Below are 15,843 nucleotides of genomic sequence, written 5' to 3' on the forward strand. Positions count from 1 at the left end.
CGGCTCCACCTGCAGCTCCCGGGCAGTGCCCCGAGACCCCCTAATTGGCTGCGGGCGCTCCCCGGCTCCGCCCGTCGCCGCAGGGCACTCTGGAAACTGTAGTCCCCGTGCACCTCACACCCCCCTCCCACCCCCTGGGCTTAAGAGCCGGAGCCTGAGGGACCGCCCGGTTCTGGGGGAGTCGGCTGCGCCGCGTGGCTCTCAAAACTGTTATGGGAGCTCCAGGGACAGCGAGTGGGCGTTTTGCGCGCGCCCCCAGATCTCGGTGGTGCCAAAAAGGCGAACCTGCAGTAGCGCATGGAAACCACCCCACAGCCACCCTGCCGGCCAGTCCTGCTCCCCCCACTGTTCAGGCGGGGACGCCGGCGGGCGAGCGCGCGCCCCGGGGAACACATCGTGGCTGCCAGTCCGCTGCGGGCTTCTCGGCGCGGTGCTGCCTCCTAGTGCGCAAAACGCCGCTCCCTGGCAGCCGCAGTCGGTCCCCAGGGGCCCGGTGGCCGGCTGTTTCCCGCTTCCCGGTTCCCCGCAAGCCCGCGATCCCCACACCTGCCCAGCAGGATTCCAAGGCTGGAAAGATGAGCTCCTTTGGGACCTATTAGCTCTTGCTTCAGGATGGGTTAGCAGAAATAGTTCAAATTAAGTTAAAACTTTCTGATTTATTTCCCAATTGAAATAAAAGATGAGCGCATTAGAGATAAAACTAAAGACTTCTTTGACAACCTTTATCCTCGAGCCAGGCGGTTTGACTCACTTCACTGTTACTGTTCTTTGCTTGTGTAGACGGATTGTGCATGCTTTTGCTTGATCTACTGTCCTGGGGGATGGGGGTCAGCCTGCAAGCCCAGGTATGGAAAGCGAATGTCACACTGCAGTCCCTGCACCTACGGAACATGGAAAACGTCGACGCTGAGAGGTTTTCTCCCCTTTCTCAATACGTTGCTCGAAAGCATCCCCTGCGCGGCGTACGGGCACTGAGTGTGGTTTAACGTTGGGAAAGCCTGCCCAGTCCGCCTGCAGTGCGGTGGAGGTCCGTGCAAAGGGCGCCTCGGCTGGAGGTTTGCACTGTTCTCAGCACGGAACGCGTGCTTGGGATGCTTCAGGGTCTTTATCACTGCAAGAAGGAAATGCCTCGGCAGACTGCGCTCAGGGAGTGAGCCCTGAGCAAGGGGAAAGGTAGGTCCTTCCCTTGCTTCTACCCTGCGAGCCATGTAGAGGAGGTGGCTCTGACCAGCCCTAACAGAAAAAAATAAAATGAATCATGCAAACGGACTGTGCTACGTGAAAGAAGCCAGACCCGAAAGACCACACGACCTATGATTTTATTTATAACGAAATGTCTAGAAAAGGCAAAGACGTCAAGGAGGCGAAAGCTTTTCTGGGGCTGGTGCGAAGCGGAGATTAACTGTAAATGGACACTGAGGAATCTTAGTGGAAAGATGAAAAGGTTCTGAACCTGTGCCTCAGGGATGATTTCACAACTCAGTAAATCCACCCGATCGCTGAATTGCAACGTGTATTTCTGTAAACGAATGAACTTTATAATATGTAAATTATGCCTCCAAAACAAAAAAGAAGTTGTGCTGGGCGTGGTGGTGCACACCTTAATCCCAGCACTTGGGAGGCTGAGGCAGGAGGATCTTTTGGAGCTGGAGCCCAGCCTGAACTGCATAGTGAGACCCTGTCTCAAAAAGACCAAAACAAATAAACAAACAAAAAAATGTTGTAAACTATGGCAGACAGGGTGGCCCAGTGGTAGTGATTGCCTGAGGTGTGTAAGGCCCTGGATTCATTCCCAGTATCACAAAAATAATAAATAAATAAATAAACAGATTCCATTCCTTATTGCGGACATGGGAGGCTGAAACAGGAGGCCACCGATTTCGAGGGACAGCCTAAGCAACTTAACAACACCCTGAGCCAAAATAAAAAGGGCTGGGGGTGTATCTCAGTGTGAAGGTGCTGGGTTTCATCCCCAGCACCATAGCAAAACAAATCACAACACGTTGTAAGAAAAAAGAGAAGTTCAGCAGAAACAAAGCCACTGCTCTGAAACAACTAATAACTCACGTTACATAAATTAGTACGCTTGCCCTAAACAACCTCACCATGAACCTAGTGATGAGCAAAGGAAATTAGAGATTTTTTGTTCTTTAAGGGGTTTTTTTGTTTGTTTTGAGAAACAATTTAAGACAGAAAAGCTCTATTCCTACCTAGTAAGATTGATAAATGTTTTAATTTACGTCTTTAATTACTAATACATTTGGGCGTGTCTTCTGAGTTTTGTTAGACATTTGGATTTCAGCTTCTCTGCCCATTTTTCTATTTCATTCCCTGTATTTGTTTTGTTTTTTGAGATGGACACACAATGTGGTCCAGACTGGATTCAAATTTATGATCCTCCTGCTTCAGCCTTTTATTGCTGGGTTAGTGCGTGGGCCCCTGGCTGGCTTCCTGGCTCCCTTTTCTATTACAGAAATTTTTAAAATAATATCTTGTTGGGCAGGGCATGATGGCACATGCCTATAATCCCAGCACTCAGGAGGCTGAGGCAGGAGGATCACTATGAGTTAGAGGCCAAAGTGAGTTCAAGGCCAGCCCAAACTACCTACTGAAATCCTGTCTCAAAAAGACAAAAAAAAAAAAAAAAAATCAACTTCTTTGAGGTTTAATTTACTCTCAATAAAAGTGTGTCCATTTGAAGCATTGTGTCGATGAGCCTGGACAAGTCTCTGTTGTCACCACAGGCGAAGTAACACTTTCCCATCCTCCTCGAAATTCCCTTATACCCCTTTCCAGGTAACCCCCATTCCCATTCCTTAACACCGGGGATCTGTCTTCTGTCACCATGTATTGGAATTATCCCGTCTATTTCATCATGTAAATGGAATCATACTGCATGTGCTCTTTCATGGCTGGCCTGTTTGTGTTTACTTACTTGCTTGTTTGTTTGAAGTTTGTTTTGGGGCCTTCCTTCAAGTACTTGACTACTGAGCTACATCCCCGGTCCACGTCTGGCTTCTTTTATTTATCCTGTTTTTGAGATATGTCACGTTGTTGAATTATTCATGGCTCGTTCTTTTTCACTGCTAGGTCATATTCCGTTATGTGGATATCGCATCATAAGTTGTTAGTTATGGGCATTTATGCTGTTTCAGTCTTTGGTTAGTGTGAAGAAAGCTTCTGTGAACATTTGATGGAGTTCAGGACATGCTACTCCCCAAGAGGGCTCCTTGGCATTCAGGAAAATAGCACAAGGAAAAAATCACTCTCACCTTCCCCCATCTCCAAAGCAGCATGTCGTAAGACTCTCATTCGACGGGTGTCTTCCCCGTGCCCAAAGGATGGAGCTGAAGACAAAGAGATGCCTAGAAGCACTGAACAAACAGCTCCGCTAAGGTGCTGCATTTATGCTGTTTCATTGGGTCATGCCTTGTCATCCGCCAGTCTTGTTGCTGTACAACTATCCACTCTTCCCCAGGCATAAAAACTCACAATTTTACCTCTTTTTAAGGTCTTCATTTCTTTTTTGTTTGTTTTATTTTTGTTTTTTGAGTCAGGGTCTCACTACATAGCAAGCTGGCCTTGCACTAGGTAGCCCAAGATGGCCTCGAACTAGAAGCAATCCTCCTGCTTCAGCCTCCTGAGAGCTGGGGTTACAGGCACGAGCCACCATACCTGGCATTTCTTTGTGAAGAGTCTTATCATGTAAAAACTATTCCATATGTTATTCTCATTACTGTCTTTTGTTATAGGTATCTTACTATGAACTTAGTGATAGATGAAGAAAAACTTACTTCTTTTCCTTTACAGATCTATTTTCACTTTTCTGGGTGTCCCTAGGAGCTCAGTTGCTGAGTCCCATGTGAAATGTACATTGCATGGTTATCTTTCTCAGAAACTGCCTGACTGCTTTACAAAGTAGTTGCATTAGTTTGCATTTCTGCAAGTGATACATGGGTTCCCTGGCAGCTCCGATCACACTGATATCATTGGTCTTTTTAATTTTAGCCATTCTAGTGAGAGTGCAGTTCCCTTCTGTATTCTTACAACATTCACCAGTGCACTTCTGGCCACCACAGATGTGCGAGTTCTCCTTACACAAACAGTTCTCCAGTTCTTTGCACGGCCAAACTGGGTGTCTTACAATTCAGTTCTGACACTATCTACCTGTAGTGAGATCCCTGCTCCAAAGCATACTTGAAAATGATTGCAGGGTATATGAATCTGTTAAAAATGAAGTAGGGGGCTGGGGATTTAGCTCAGTGGTATAGAGCACGCCTGGCAAGCACAAGGTCCTGAGTTCGATTCCCAGTACAAAACAAAAAGAATGAAGCAGGGCTGAGATGTAGCTCAGTGGTAAAATGCTAGCGTGTGTGAGCCCCTAAACTTAATCCCCAGCACTTAGAAAAGAAAAAGTAGGGTATATCTTTTTACTACTAATTATTTCATGATCTGTGCCTGGTAATTCCAGTATCTGAAGTTCACTGTCCTGTTTCTGGTGTCTGTTGTGTCTGCTGCTTTGTCCCCGCGGTGTTTTTTTTTTTTTTTTTTTCTTGTGCATTTCACATCCTTGGAAAGTTATTTCTGGGATTTCTTTGAGCCTGAGTAAGGGTGTGATCCTTCAGAAAGGAAAAATGTTTGCTCTACCGGGTGCCTAAGGGATACTATCTGTTCCGATCTATGCAACTTCATATCCAGGGCTTGATGTTCTTGGCCCATCCAGATGTTTTGGGAATGCAGACACGCAAGGCCCTACTTCCAACTTCTCAGAAATTATTTTTCTTTCCTTTTGCCATTCTGCTCACTACTACGGCAGCTTTTGTCACTGTTTCCTGGGGGCAGGAGCAGGGGAGCATATTTCTGGTTTACCCAAGCATGGAGAGGTAACACTGCGAGTCACAGCTCAGTGAGTGTTCTGGGTTGCTTTTATTTTTTATTTTTTGGTTTTTCTCCGGTACCGGAAACCGAACTCACGACCTTGCGCTTGCCAGGCAGGCGCTTTTTGCCGCTGAGCTAAATCCCCAGCCCCCCTGGGTTGCTTTTATTCACCACCATCTCTAAACACCACCTTAATGAAACCCAGTTACTCTCTGGGCTTCTACCTCATTCCTTCTTCAGAGCTGCCAATGATTTTATCCCTAGTCTTTGGGTTTTAGTGAGGAAGTTTATCCCCACAGCCTCACTATCCCTTGTGTGGAGTTGGTACATGTACATAATAATCCTAATTATTTTTTCATCCTGTTTTCCTACCCCCTCCCTCTTCTCTCCCTCCATCTCTTGATTCCTTTCCCATTGGAGAAAGATCTATTTCCCTACTTCCTAGTATCTTATCTTTTACTTTGCTCTTTAGTTGTAATTTGGTTTTCTCATATAGAAGAATCATGTGATATTTAAACGTGTGTCTGATTTATTTCACTACATGTTATGATCTCAAGGTACATCCATTTTCCTACAAATTGTTTAAGTTTATCCTGCCAGAGTAGTACTCCATTGTGTATAAACATTACATTTTCTTTTCTTTTTTTTTTTTTTTTTTTTTTTTTTTGTTTTTTTGAGACAGGGTCACACTATCCAGTTCAGGCTGGACTGGAGCTCACTTTGTAGCCCAGGTGGGTCTCAAACTGACAATGATCCTCCTGCCTCAGCTTCCTGAGCGCTAGGATTGCAGGCGTGTGCCTCCACCCCTGGCAGTACTATCCGTTCATTTGTTGATGGCTGTATACACTGCTTCCAAGATTTATCTATTATGAATTGTGCTGCTATAAACATGGATATGCCGGTATTGCTATAGTATGATGTCGTTAACTTTTTCAGGAAGATGCCTAGATGGTGAATAATGAGATTCTATGCTCGGTTTTCTGAGGGTCTCCAGACTGACTTGCGTAGTGGCGGCAGCGGTCTGCGTTCCTGTCATTTCTGCAGACCGGCTGCTTTGCCTGGCGGCCTTGCCCACATTTGTTGCTGTTTGACTCCTGCTCGCTTCTGCCGCCCATTCTTTCAGTGGTGCTTACTCTCCTGAATTTCTATTTGGAACCTTTTTATGGACTCTCATTCTTTTCCGTGCTGGTCACTCATGTTTTGCGTAGCTCTGCTATCTTTTATTAGTGTCTTCTGTAGATTCCATGATCATTTTATTTCTTTGGCCCAGTATCAGTTTACTTATATCTTATTCAAGTTTGCCAAGTGCCTTATTGATCTGTTTTGTTATTGCCTCTGATACAATCGTAAATAATTTGGCCATGTGGCTCTTGGTTTGTTCCTCTTTGATGCCTCCTGGGCCAGCTTTAGGGGAGGTGGGAGTTTTGGGAGGCATTTTATTGCCCTGTCTTCTCAAGTTTCTGTTTTTGTTTGTTTGTTCTAAGTCGAGGCTGTGGGTTGCTTTTTGCGAAAGCTTGGTTGTTAGTATGCAGACCTCTTTCCTTAATGTCTACTTGTCAGCGGTGGCTTCTGGGCATGGCTAACTGCTGGCCTTTGCCTCTGTCCCAGGATCCAGCCACCTCCGCTGACTTGGGATGGGAGGTGCAGCATGTTTGGCTCAGTACTCAGTTCTCCAGGAATGAGCCTCATTATTCTTAATGACCCCAAGGCAACCAGAGATTGGAATTCCAAGGAAACTGATTAATAGTAACAACTGTGTCATCTTGGCTAGAGTAATAAAATCAGCATCAATTATAGCACTGGACAAACTGAATTTTGACAAACCCTAAGGACCAATAATGTACCACTCTTAACCACAGAAAACAGATTTATGATTGTTACAGTATGAACACTAAGATGACCCAGTTTGACTTACTGTTGACCTAGAGTAAATATCAGTTAACTGGAACAACCTTACCTCTACTAACAATAGAACAGTATTCAATACAGCAGCATAAATTTAGCTATCTAGAGATTTGTACAGCTTAGTAGTTATATTAGTATAGGTAGAGGGGGTGGAGAACTGGAGGATGAAAAAAGTAAAAATTTTTGTTGTTTGTTTTGAGACAGGGTGTCTGCATATCTAGTATAGGCTGGCCTTGAACTCACTATGTAGCCCAGGCTGGCCTTGAACTTGCTGCAGTCTTCCTGCCTCAACCTTCCTGGGCTTGGGATTACAAACCCAATAAAACAGTAAGATTTTAAAAATTATAGCTGGGCATGGTAGCACACCTGATCCCAGCACTTGGGAGGCTGAGGCAGGATGATCACTGTGAGATCGAAGCCAGCCTGGGCTACAAAGTGAGTTCAAGACCAGCCCGAATGGCCTAGTGAAACCCTACCTCCAAAAAACAAAAAAAAAAAGTTAAAAAAATTTTTTTAATTCATCAGTGGGATGTGAGGAGGAGAGAAAAGTGAAATAGGGGTCCTATTGATGAGTAAGAGGAAATTAATAGTGTTAGAAAACAGTCACAGGAAAGAGCAAATAAGAAAAAGAAGAAAAACAACAAAATACAGGAAATAAAAGATAAAAAGAAAAAGATTGAAAGAGGAAAAGAGAAAAAGAAAATAAACTAAAAGGGAAAAAGGGGGGGGGAACCCTCCAAGCCCTGAAAACCCAATGAAGAAAAGAAAAATAATTTAAAAAATAGGAACAAGATTGAGTTGAGGAAAAAAAAAAAAATTCCTCTGTGTTTTTAAATAAGTGATTTATTTTCAGACTCTGCAGTTTTAGAATACAGCCAAGTAGCAATTTTCTCCACCTAGATTTAGGGCCTGTGGATTTTTTTTTTTCCGTTACCGGGAATCGAACTCACAACCTTGCGCTTGCCAGGCAGGTGCTGTGCCACTGAGCTAAACCTCCAGCCCCTGGGCCTGTGGATTTTTGAGGTGCCCTCCATGCACCCAAGGCCTCTCTTTGCATTTTCTCTAGACTGGGGCTTCCCTCCAAGCCAAGATGTGTCCTTGCTCACATCAGTAAATGAGAAAGGCATCTACCCTCAGGTCTCTACTAGTTGTAGGCTGGGGGTGGGGATTCAGCTGAACTGTGGGACTTCATGTTGATACTCACGGGATCTGGTTATTCCCTGCAGAGGGCAGGCCTGTGTCATCCCAGCATAAGCTTATGCTTCTCAGAGGTGCCTATGTCTGGCCCACTCCCTCTCTGCAGGGATCTCTAGTGATTGCCCCTTTCCAGTCACTGTGGGACGGTAAGACTAGAGTCTCTGAGGTGCCTAGCAAGGTCCATACTTTCTCCTTGGGACTGCTGGTTCTCCAGGCTTTCCTCCTCTCCCTGAGCACTGTCCTTGTCCAGGACCAGGTCACTTGGTTACTCTGCACCTTTGCTGCCCCATGCCAAGGGGAAGCAAAATGCAGAGCTTGTTTGGAGTTGGTGGATGGTCATGTTGTGCAGCAGGTGTGGGCCTATTGGCTTACCCAGTATTTTTCCATGTACTTTAATGTCTTTCATAACATTAGTTGTGTTTACTCTTCCATCCTTAATTTTAAAAAATTTTCCCTTCATGACATTTGCAAAAGTTTGCCTGTCTTGTTTTTTTTTTTTTTTTTCCCAGTACCAGGAATCAAACTCACAACCTCACGCTTGCCAGGCAGGTGCTGTGCCGCTGAGCTAAATCCCCAGCCCCTGCCTGTTTTGTTGTGGTTCTTGTTTTCACAGTACTAGGGATTGAACTTAGGGACTTACACTGAGCTACAACCCCATCTGTCTGTCTATCTATCTATCTATCTATCTAATCTATCTCATTAATTTGCCTAGATCAGCCTGGAAGGTGCAATCCTCCATAGCTTCTTTAGAACCTGGGATTACAGGTGTGTACTATTGTATCTGGCCAGTTTGTCTGTTTTTATTGATATTTCCTAAAGCTAGATTTGTTCTAGATCTAACTACTGGCTTACAGAAAATACAAGAGACAGAAGAACATGCTAACATATTGCAGATAAATCTGGAAAACCCAGAATGTTTTCATCTACATGACAATTGGAATTCTTTGACAAATAAATTGTATGAAAAAGAAAGGAGAAAACTAAAGAAATTTAAGAAACACTATAAACAATAAATATCTGCTGGGTGCCTGACTTCAACTAACCATCTATTATGACTTTTAAGAAACAACTAGGAAAAGTTGAATACTGATTATTTGGTGACTTTTAGGAATTATTATTATTTATCTTTAGTCTGATAATGATAAGTGGTGACCTTAAAAAAATTATCAGCTAGGCGCGATGGCACATGCCTATAATCCCAGTACACAGGAGGTAAACTATGGTAGGAATATCATGGGTTTGAGGACAGACGAGGGCACACAGTAAGTTCAAAGCCAGCATGGACTACGCAGGGAGACATTGTCTCAAAAACAACAACAACAAGGGGCTGGGAATTTAGCTCAGTGGCAAAGCGCCTGCCCGGCAAGTGCAAGGTCGTGAGTTCGGTTCCCGGTACCGGAGAAAAACCAAAAAAAAAAAAAAAAAACAAAAGGGCTGGGGATTTAGCTCAGCGGCAAAAGCGCCTGCCTGGCATGTGCAAGGTCGTGAGTTCAGTTCCCAGTACCGGAGAAAAAACCAAAAAACAACAACAACAACAAAAAGCCCAGGTATCATGGGCTTTTCATTACAGAGCATAACTGTAATCCCAGCACTATGGAAGGCTGAGGTAGGAGGATCATAAGTCTAATCCCTGTCTGGGTAGTTTAGCAGCTCTTGTCTCATAATGAAAAATAGAGTAAATGGGTGAGGATGCAGCTGAATACAGTGAAGGCCCTGTGTTCAACCCCTAGTACCAGCACCAAAAAGTCATTTGCTTTTTGAAATATATATTTGAGTATTTACAGATGAGCTGTTTCGTCTGGGACTTACTTCAAGATAATCCAGTGATATGGCAGAGGGGAGTGAATATAAGTAAGGCAAGATTGTTTCAGAGTTGATAATTGTTCAGCTTGATGAATATGTGAAGCTTTACTAATCTACCTTTCAGTATGTTTGAAATATTACACTATAAAAAAATAAAAGTCTTAGTTATTCTAATCAAGTTTACTGCTTTGCAGACTCATTGATTTTCACTTTGATCTTTTAAAAAAATTTCTTCTGTTTGGCTTTATTTTACTGTACTTATGCTAGGATTTTTTTTCTTTACTGCTTTTGTATTTTCCTATTTTTGTCTTGTCTAATAAATGCATTTGGATTATAAATACTCTGAAAACCACTTTGGCTGCACCACAAAATTTCCCTATGCAGCAGATGCCCTTTGTTCACTTCTAAGCAGTCTGTGATTTTGTTTTGAAGCATTGTTTCAGTGACAGACAATCTACAGACAGCAAAGCTGGAGAACTAGGGGGAGAGGGAGCACTTTCCCTGTGGCACTGACAGTTTCCTCTGACTATTGTACCTCTACTCCTGTTGGATCTTCTCAGATACTTTGTCCAACATTCTAGTTCCAAGGTAGAATTCTCTGTTCTATTGCAGGTTGTCAGAGCACCTGGTTAAAGTGTACTGAGATGAAAGTGAAGGAAGCGTCCTTCCTGTGGTACCTCTATCTGGACAAAATATACTGCTTATTATCTGCAAGAAATGTGAAGGCCTTGTTGGAATATTTTCATCTTCTTGATGTACACCACCAAAACACCTTAAACGGTCAGTACTTCCCCACGTGTTTCCTTGGAGTTAGTGTCTGACTGATAACAAATGCATAGGAAAACCTGTAGAACTAGACACTGCTTAGCTAACAAATATTTATGTACTTATGTATAGTACCGGGTATTGAACCCAGGGCCTTGAGCGTGCTAAGCAAGTGCCCTACTTACCCCTCCCTCTACACTCCCAATCCTTTTTTTTTTTTTTTTTTTTTGAGACAGTCTCTGTGTAGTCCAGGCTGGCTTCAAACTCATGGTGATCCTCCTGCCTCAACCTAATGAGTGCTAGGATTACAGGTATGTGCTACCACACCTAGCTCACCCCCAGCACACACCCTCTCTCTATATATATTTTCTTTTCTTCTTTTTAATTTTGAAAACCAGGCGTGGTATCACATACCAGGAATCCCAGCACCCTGGAGGCTGGGGTGGGAGGATCATAAATTTGAGTCTAGCCTGGGTAACAATGACTTAGTGACACCCTGTCTCAAAATTAAAAAAAAAAAAAAAAAAAGGCCTGAGAATATACCTCACTGTGAAGGTCCTCCGTATCCAAAGCACCGCCCCCTCATTTTGTGAGGAGGGTCACTGGAACTAACTTGGCACTTACGATCCTCTTGTCTCAGGCTCTGAGTAGCTGCGGTTACAGGCACATGCCACCACGTTCAGCCACAAGTATTTATCTTCCAGATGAAGCACAGAGAGAGACTGCCAACCGAGAGCCGGCAGCTCAGTAGGGAAGGTAAAACTTCAGGCTCTGGGGTAAATCCAGGTTCTGTCACGACTCTTCATCTGGAGAAAACAGCATCATCCTCTTTAAGTCTCCACTTCCTCATCTGGAAATACTAATGGAGCCCAGGGGTTAGTGGTGTAGCTAAGCAGAAAGCCTTAGGTTCCATCCCCAACACACACACACCCCAAAAGAGTAAAATCAAAAGTGCACCCCCCTTTCTCACAATTGCAGACCACATTTTTTGTGTGCCCCATGCACTGCCTGTGTCCCCCATCAGCCTGCCACAGGTAAGGCAGCTGCAGGATACCACCGAGCTTGTGCCCAGGGCTCACTGACTCCGAGCCCTTGCTCTTCGTCTCAGGGGAATGCTTATTCAGATCCCATCTCCCTAGTAACAAAATCACTCCCTCATGATGCAATGCCATAGAGGAAAGTCACGCTCATGTTTTTGGTCACCAAGGGATGTGATACTGACCTAAAACTAGTGAAGATGCGACTTTAAGGTTTGCCTTGAGAGTGGGGTGACTTCAGGTCTTGGAGACTTGAGTGGGTAAGGGTCAGGTGGTTTCAAAGTACCATTTATTAAGTAGCTACCAGGTCTCCCCTAAGAAATTTCTCATGGAGCAATTCCCCATGCAACTGTGTGTGTGTGTGTGGTGTGCTGGTCCCAGGTGCTCAGACCCGGTAGGGTATGAGAAATAACATCAAAAGGCCACCAGAAGTCCCCACATCTTGACATTATGAATTGGTTCACTGCACTCTAAGATAGCTTCAGCTGGGACTCCATAGATGTGTTTTACATTTTCAGTGGAGTCAAGAAATAGTTTCTATAATCAATAGGCTGGGGGAAATCATTCGCAAAATTACTCTGAAAACTCCAAGATACCCTGGGGTGTGAACATACACCCGAGGAAGACCATACACCAGTGCAGAAACGAGCCATCTGTGTTTCCTCCATCCTGTCCTGAGGCAAGCAGTTAGTGAGGGGAATGGCAGGCAGAAGCCTCCCCAGTTCTTTACCGTAATTTTTCCCTGAATGTATGCAAATATGCATTCACTGACATGGAAAAGATGTGGCTCCCTGTGGAAAGAGTGAGGCTGTGCAGTCAGATGGAGCCACGTCTGCTCTGCAAGTGACCCTGGAATACTGCAGAGGCAGGAGCCAAGTCACCTTGGAGCTTATAGAGATGTGGACTTGCCCATAGGTCTTCCTCAAAAGGGAAGGAGATGCAAAAGGAGTGGAAAGGATGAAAAAAGAATTAAGAAAAAAAGAATTAAGATGTATGTGTCCTGTACTCCCCTTGATGAATGTAATCATTATGTATTGCAAACATGTACTAAAAAAGGAAAGAAGTGTGGACTCTCAACCCCATGCAAGGTTTCCTGATTGGAAGTTGTAGTTTGACAAGCCACCCAAGTGGTTGGTGAGCAGTTTTTTGTTTTTTTTTTTTTTTTTTTTTTTTTTTTTTTTTTTTGAGACAGGTTCTCACTATGTAGCACAGGCTGGCCTTGAACTCCTCAGCCTCCTGATTGCTGGGATTACAGGCGTGTGCCACCACACCTGGTTCATGAGCCTAATGAGGGATATGAGGACACCTTTCCAGTAAGGTTGTCAGGGTTCATGAAATGTGGCATTTAAAGGGCCGAACACACGAAGTGGTCAATAAGGTTTGTTCCGGTCTCCCTCCTGGCAAATACATTTGCTTTATATAAGCACGAGGAATGTGGATACTGTTATAGAAGAGGAATGATGATTATGTTCCTCATGTTTTGAATTATCTCAAGGGAAAAGGTCTGGTAAAATGTTAGTATCTCCTAGAAAGTGTCCTAGGGCCCCAGGGGTATTAAACCTGTATCCCACACAGAAGCAGCCCTGTCTGCTCCATGGGGCAGGTACTAGGGTCAGGAACCATATCCTCACCACTGTCTCACTCTGCACAGCCCTGGGGACAGTGCTTTCCCACACAGCTTAAGGAAAAGCAGTTAAGGTTGCAAGGAGCTGTGGAAGGTTCAGTGGGGAAGCCAGAAACAAATAGCATTTTTCATCCCAGGTCAACAAGCTTCCAACAGTACTACCATTTATGCGGCATCCAGTTCCAGACCCACCTGGGCTACAAAGTGAGCTCAAGGTTGCTCAGCATCTTGAACTATTCCTGAATAATCCATCTTCTGACTCCCTTCACAGATGTGCTGTTCTATCACTTCCTCAGTTACGTGACTAACTTGAAATCCAGACAGATCAGGATGGTGTTTGACATGCTTGACTACAATGCTGTGGGTGAAATTGGTTTCGAGGAGTTCTACTTGTTGGTTTGCATACTGCTATCACACCAGGCAAGTACCGAGTTAGGATCTGGGGCACAGGAGGCAGGCCTTGGCTGCTGCCTCCATCATGTTAGGGTCAGCACTTGAGTAGGAATCAGAATTTTTCCTTTTGCTACAGACAAGAAGGAAAAAATGGGAGGGCGATTAATTTTGGATCCTGTTGGCAAAGTTCGACATTTACCCTGCCTCTCCCTGCTGCGGCCCCTACCTATGTTCATCCTTTCCATGTTCTCCTTGTAAAAATCTGATCTGCCTGGCGGTGACGGTTCCTGGCCTGCCCTTCTCACATGTTCTGCCTGGTGGTTTGGAGAGAATCATGTCAGTTCAAGTTCCTCACTCTCTCTGTGATCCTCTTGCTCAGAAACGTTCTGAAGGGGATGAACAATGGATGGGAAACGCCTCCTTTGCATTCCTCCTTGCCACACACAGGCTTTGTCTATACTTACGTTTCCACTCCTTGAGGAAAGGACCTTGTGTGGTCACAATTTTATCACAACCTTTCACAAGATCTTTATGGATATGAGGAAGTGCATTATGGCAATAACAGTTCTGTCTAGCACAACATATTACCCCAGGGGACCTCAGTTCCCTCTGAATGCAGATACTTAAGCAGGGTTCTACCCATTGATGGCTGAATCCTTTCACCCGAGCTTCTGTGATTATAGCTTTCTAGGGAATGGAAAATGGGCTGATGACCATATAAGTCTGGGTGTAACAAGTTTAGAATGCAGCACCAATAGTATTCCCTGTCTCACACATTTCTCTCCAAACAGAATAACTTGGAAGAACAATTTATGTATTGCCATTCCCGTCATGTTTTTAGACTGCTTGACATAAACGGGGAGCAGAGAATTGGTCCAACCAACTTCCGCATGTACAGATTTCTCTTCAATATTAGAAAAGAGCATCTCAAAGAGTTTTTCTATGGCTTTGGCTTGACAGATGAACGTGTAAGTATAGATCCAAAAGTGTAGCATGGCAACCTCTTAAAAAAAGCAGAAGACAATATCCTATTACCTGTGGTAGAGATGGGTGAGGAGGAGGGTGAGAAACAATTTGCATGGAGCTATGATCACAGAAAATCTGGAGGCATATGAAGACTAGCGCGGCCATAGTGGTGCATGCTTGTAATCCCAGCACTTGGGAGGCTGAGGCAGGAGGATCACTGCAAGTTCCAGACCCACCTGGGCTACAAAGTGAGCTCACAGCCAGCCTGAACTGTATAGCAAGACCAAAAAAAAAAAAAAAAAAAAAAAGAAGACTAAGTGCTACATCCTGTAACATGAACACACAATTATAGAAGGTTAAAGAAAGACATATAATGATACAGCAGTAACTGGTATTAAGGGAAGGGTTTAGAGATCTGACTAAGTAGAAAGGAAGTAACCCCATGTCAGGACAATGTGAGTTAAGTCTTAAGAGAAGCTAGGGTGAAGATGACGGATTCTACCTGTGTAAAGGGAAAGTCTGTGTTGGTGAAGCCAGTGGGGGTCACAGTTGAGAATAATGCATCACCTGAGGAAGATATTCAGCCTTGATTCCAAGGCACTAAGTAAAGATTACAGTTCCATTGTCATCTATCACATATCAAATCTTTCTTGAATTTTTCTGTTTTTTTCCCTCCCCAATAAAAGCGTCTTAATTACAAGGAATTTAAGATATATACCATCTTTGCCAATGACAAATTGAAGGAAAAGCAGAGAAGGGAGACAGAGAAACAGGAAAGGAGAAAGAAATTCAAATCTCAGATCAAGAACACAGTGTATCAAGTTGCTGTAATCAGAAGATTTTGGAATAAAAAAATTGGTAGATGATTAATATGCTCAAAAATAAACATCATCAACGTGGGTATCTTTGCATTGACTTTTTTATGTAAAGGGTCCAAATGAGCGCTCCCTAGGTAACAGGTGCTTACTTTTAATCACAGAGAACTAACGCTGGTGCAAAGTAACTGCTTTTGTTCTTTTTGGCAGCATGAGTGAAACCAAAGGCCTCGGGCTTGCTGGGCAAGGGCCCTTCTGCTGAACTCTGCCCTCAGCTCCAAGCAATGCCTTTGGTTTTGTTGATAGAACCCAATTCTACTGCTGCTTTTCTGACCCGCCCTGCTCGTTGGGTGCTGGTGCAGTCCAACAATTGCTGACACTCACTGGTGCCAGGCAGGTGAAGCTGGCTTAGTATTTGTCACCAGTGATCTGACACTCAGAATCCTTTCTAGTGGCCCAT

At 44.2% G+C, this 15,843-nt stretch overlaps 1 protein-coding gene across 1 annotated transcript; it reads left to right on the forward strand.

Moving 5' to 3' along the window:
* Positions 1-9,584: 9,584 nt before the first annotated feature.
* Positions 9,585-15,468, forward strand: Efcab9 (EF-hand calcium binding domain 9). Its single transcript, XM_005376337.2, has 5 exons — positions 9,585-9,831; positions 10,396-10,563; positions 13,481-13,629; positions 14,394-14,570; positions 15,255-15,468. Exons 1-5 carry the CDS (start codon positions 9,765-9,767, stop codon positions 15,432-15,434), a joined length of 741 nt encoding a protein of 246 aa, XP_005376394.1. The 5' UTR covers positions 9,585-9,764; the 3' UTR covers positions 15,435-15,468.
* The last annotated feature ends 375 nt before the right edge of the window (positions 15,469-15,843 follow it).

The sequence above is a fragment of the Chinchilla lanigera genome, unplaced genomic scaffold, assembly GCF_000276665.1.
Source record: "Chinchilla lanigera isolate Chin_1 unplaced genomic scaffold, ChiLan1.0 scaffold00007, whole genome shotgun sequence".
Taxonomy (NCBI): Eukaryota; Metazoa; Chordata; class Mammalia; order Rodentia; family Chinchillidae; genus Chinchilla; species Chinchilla lanigera.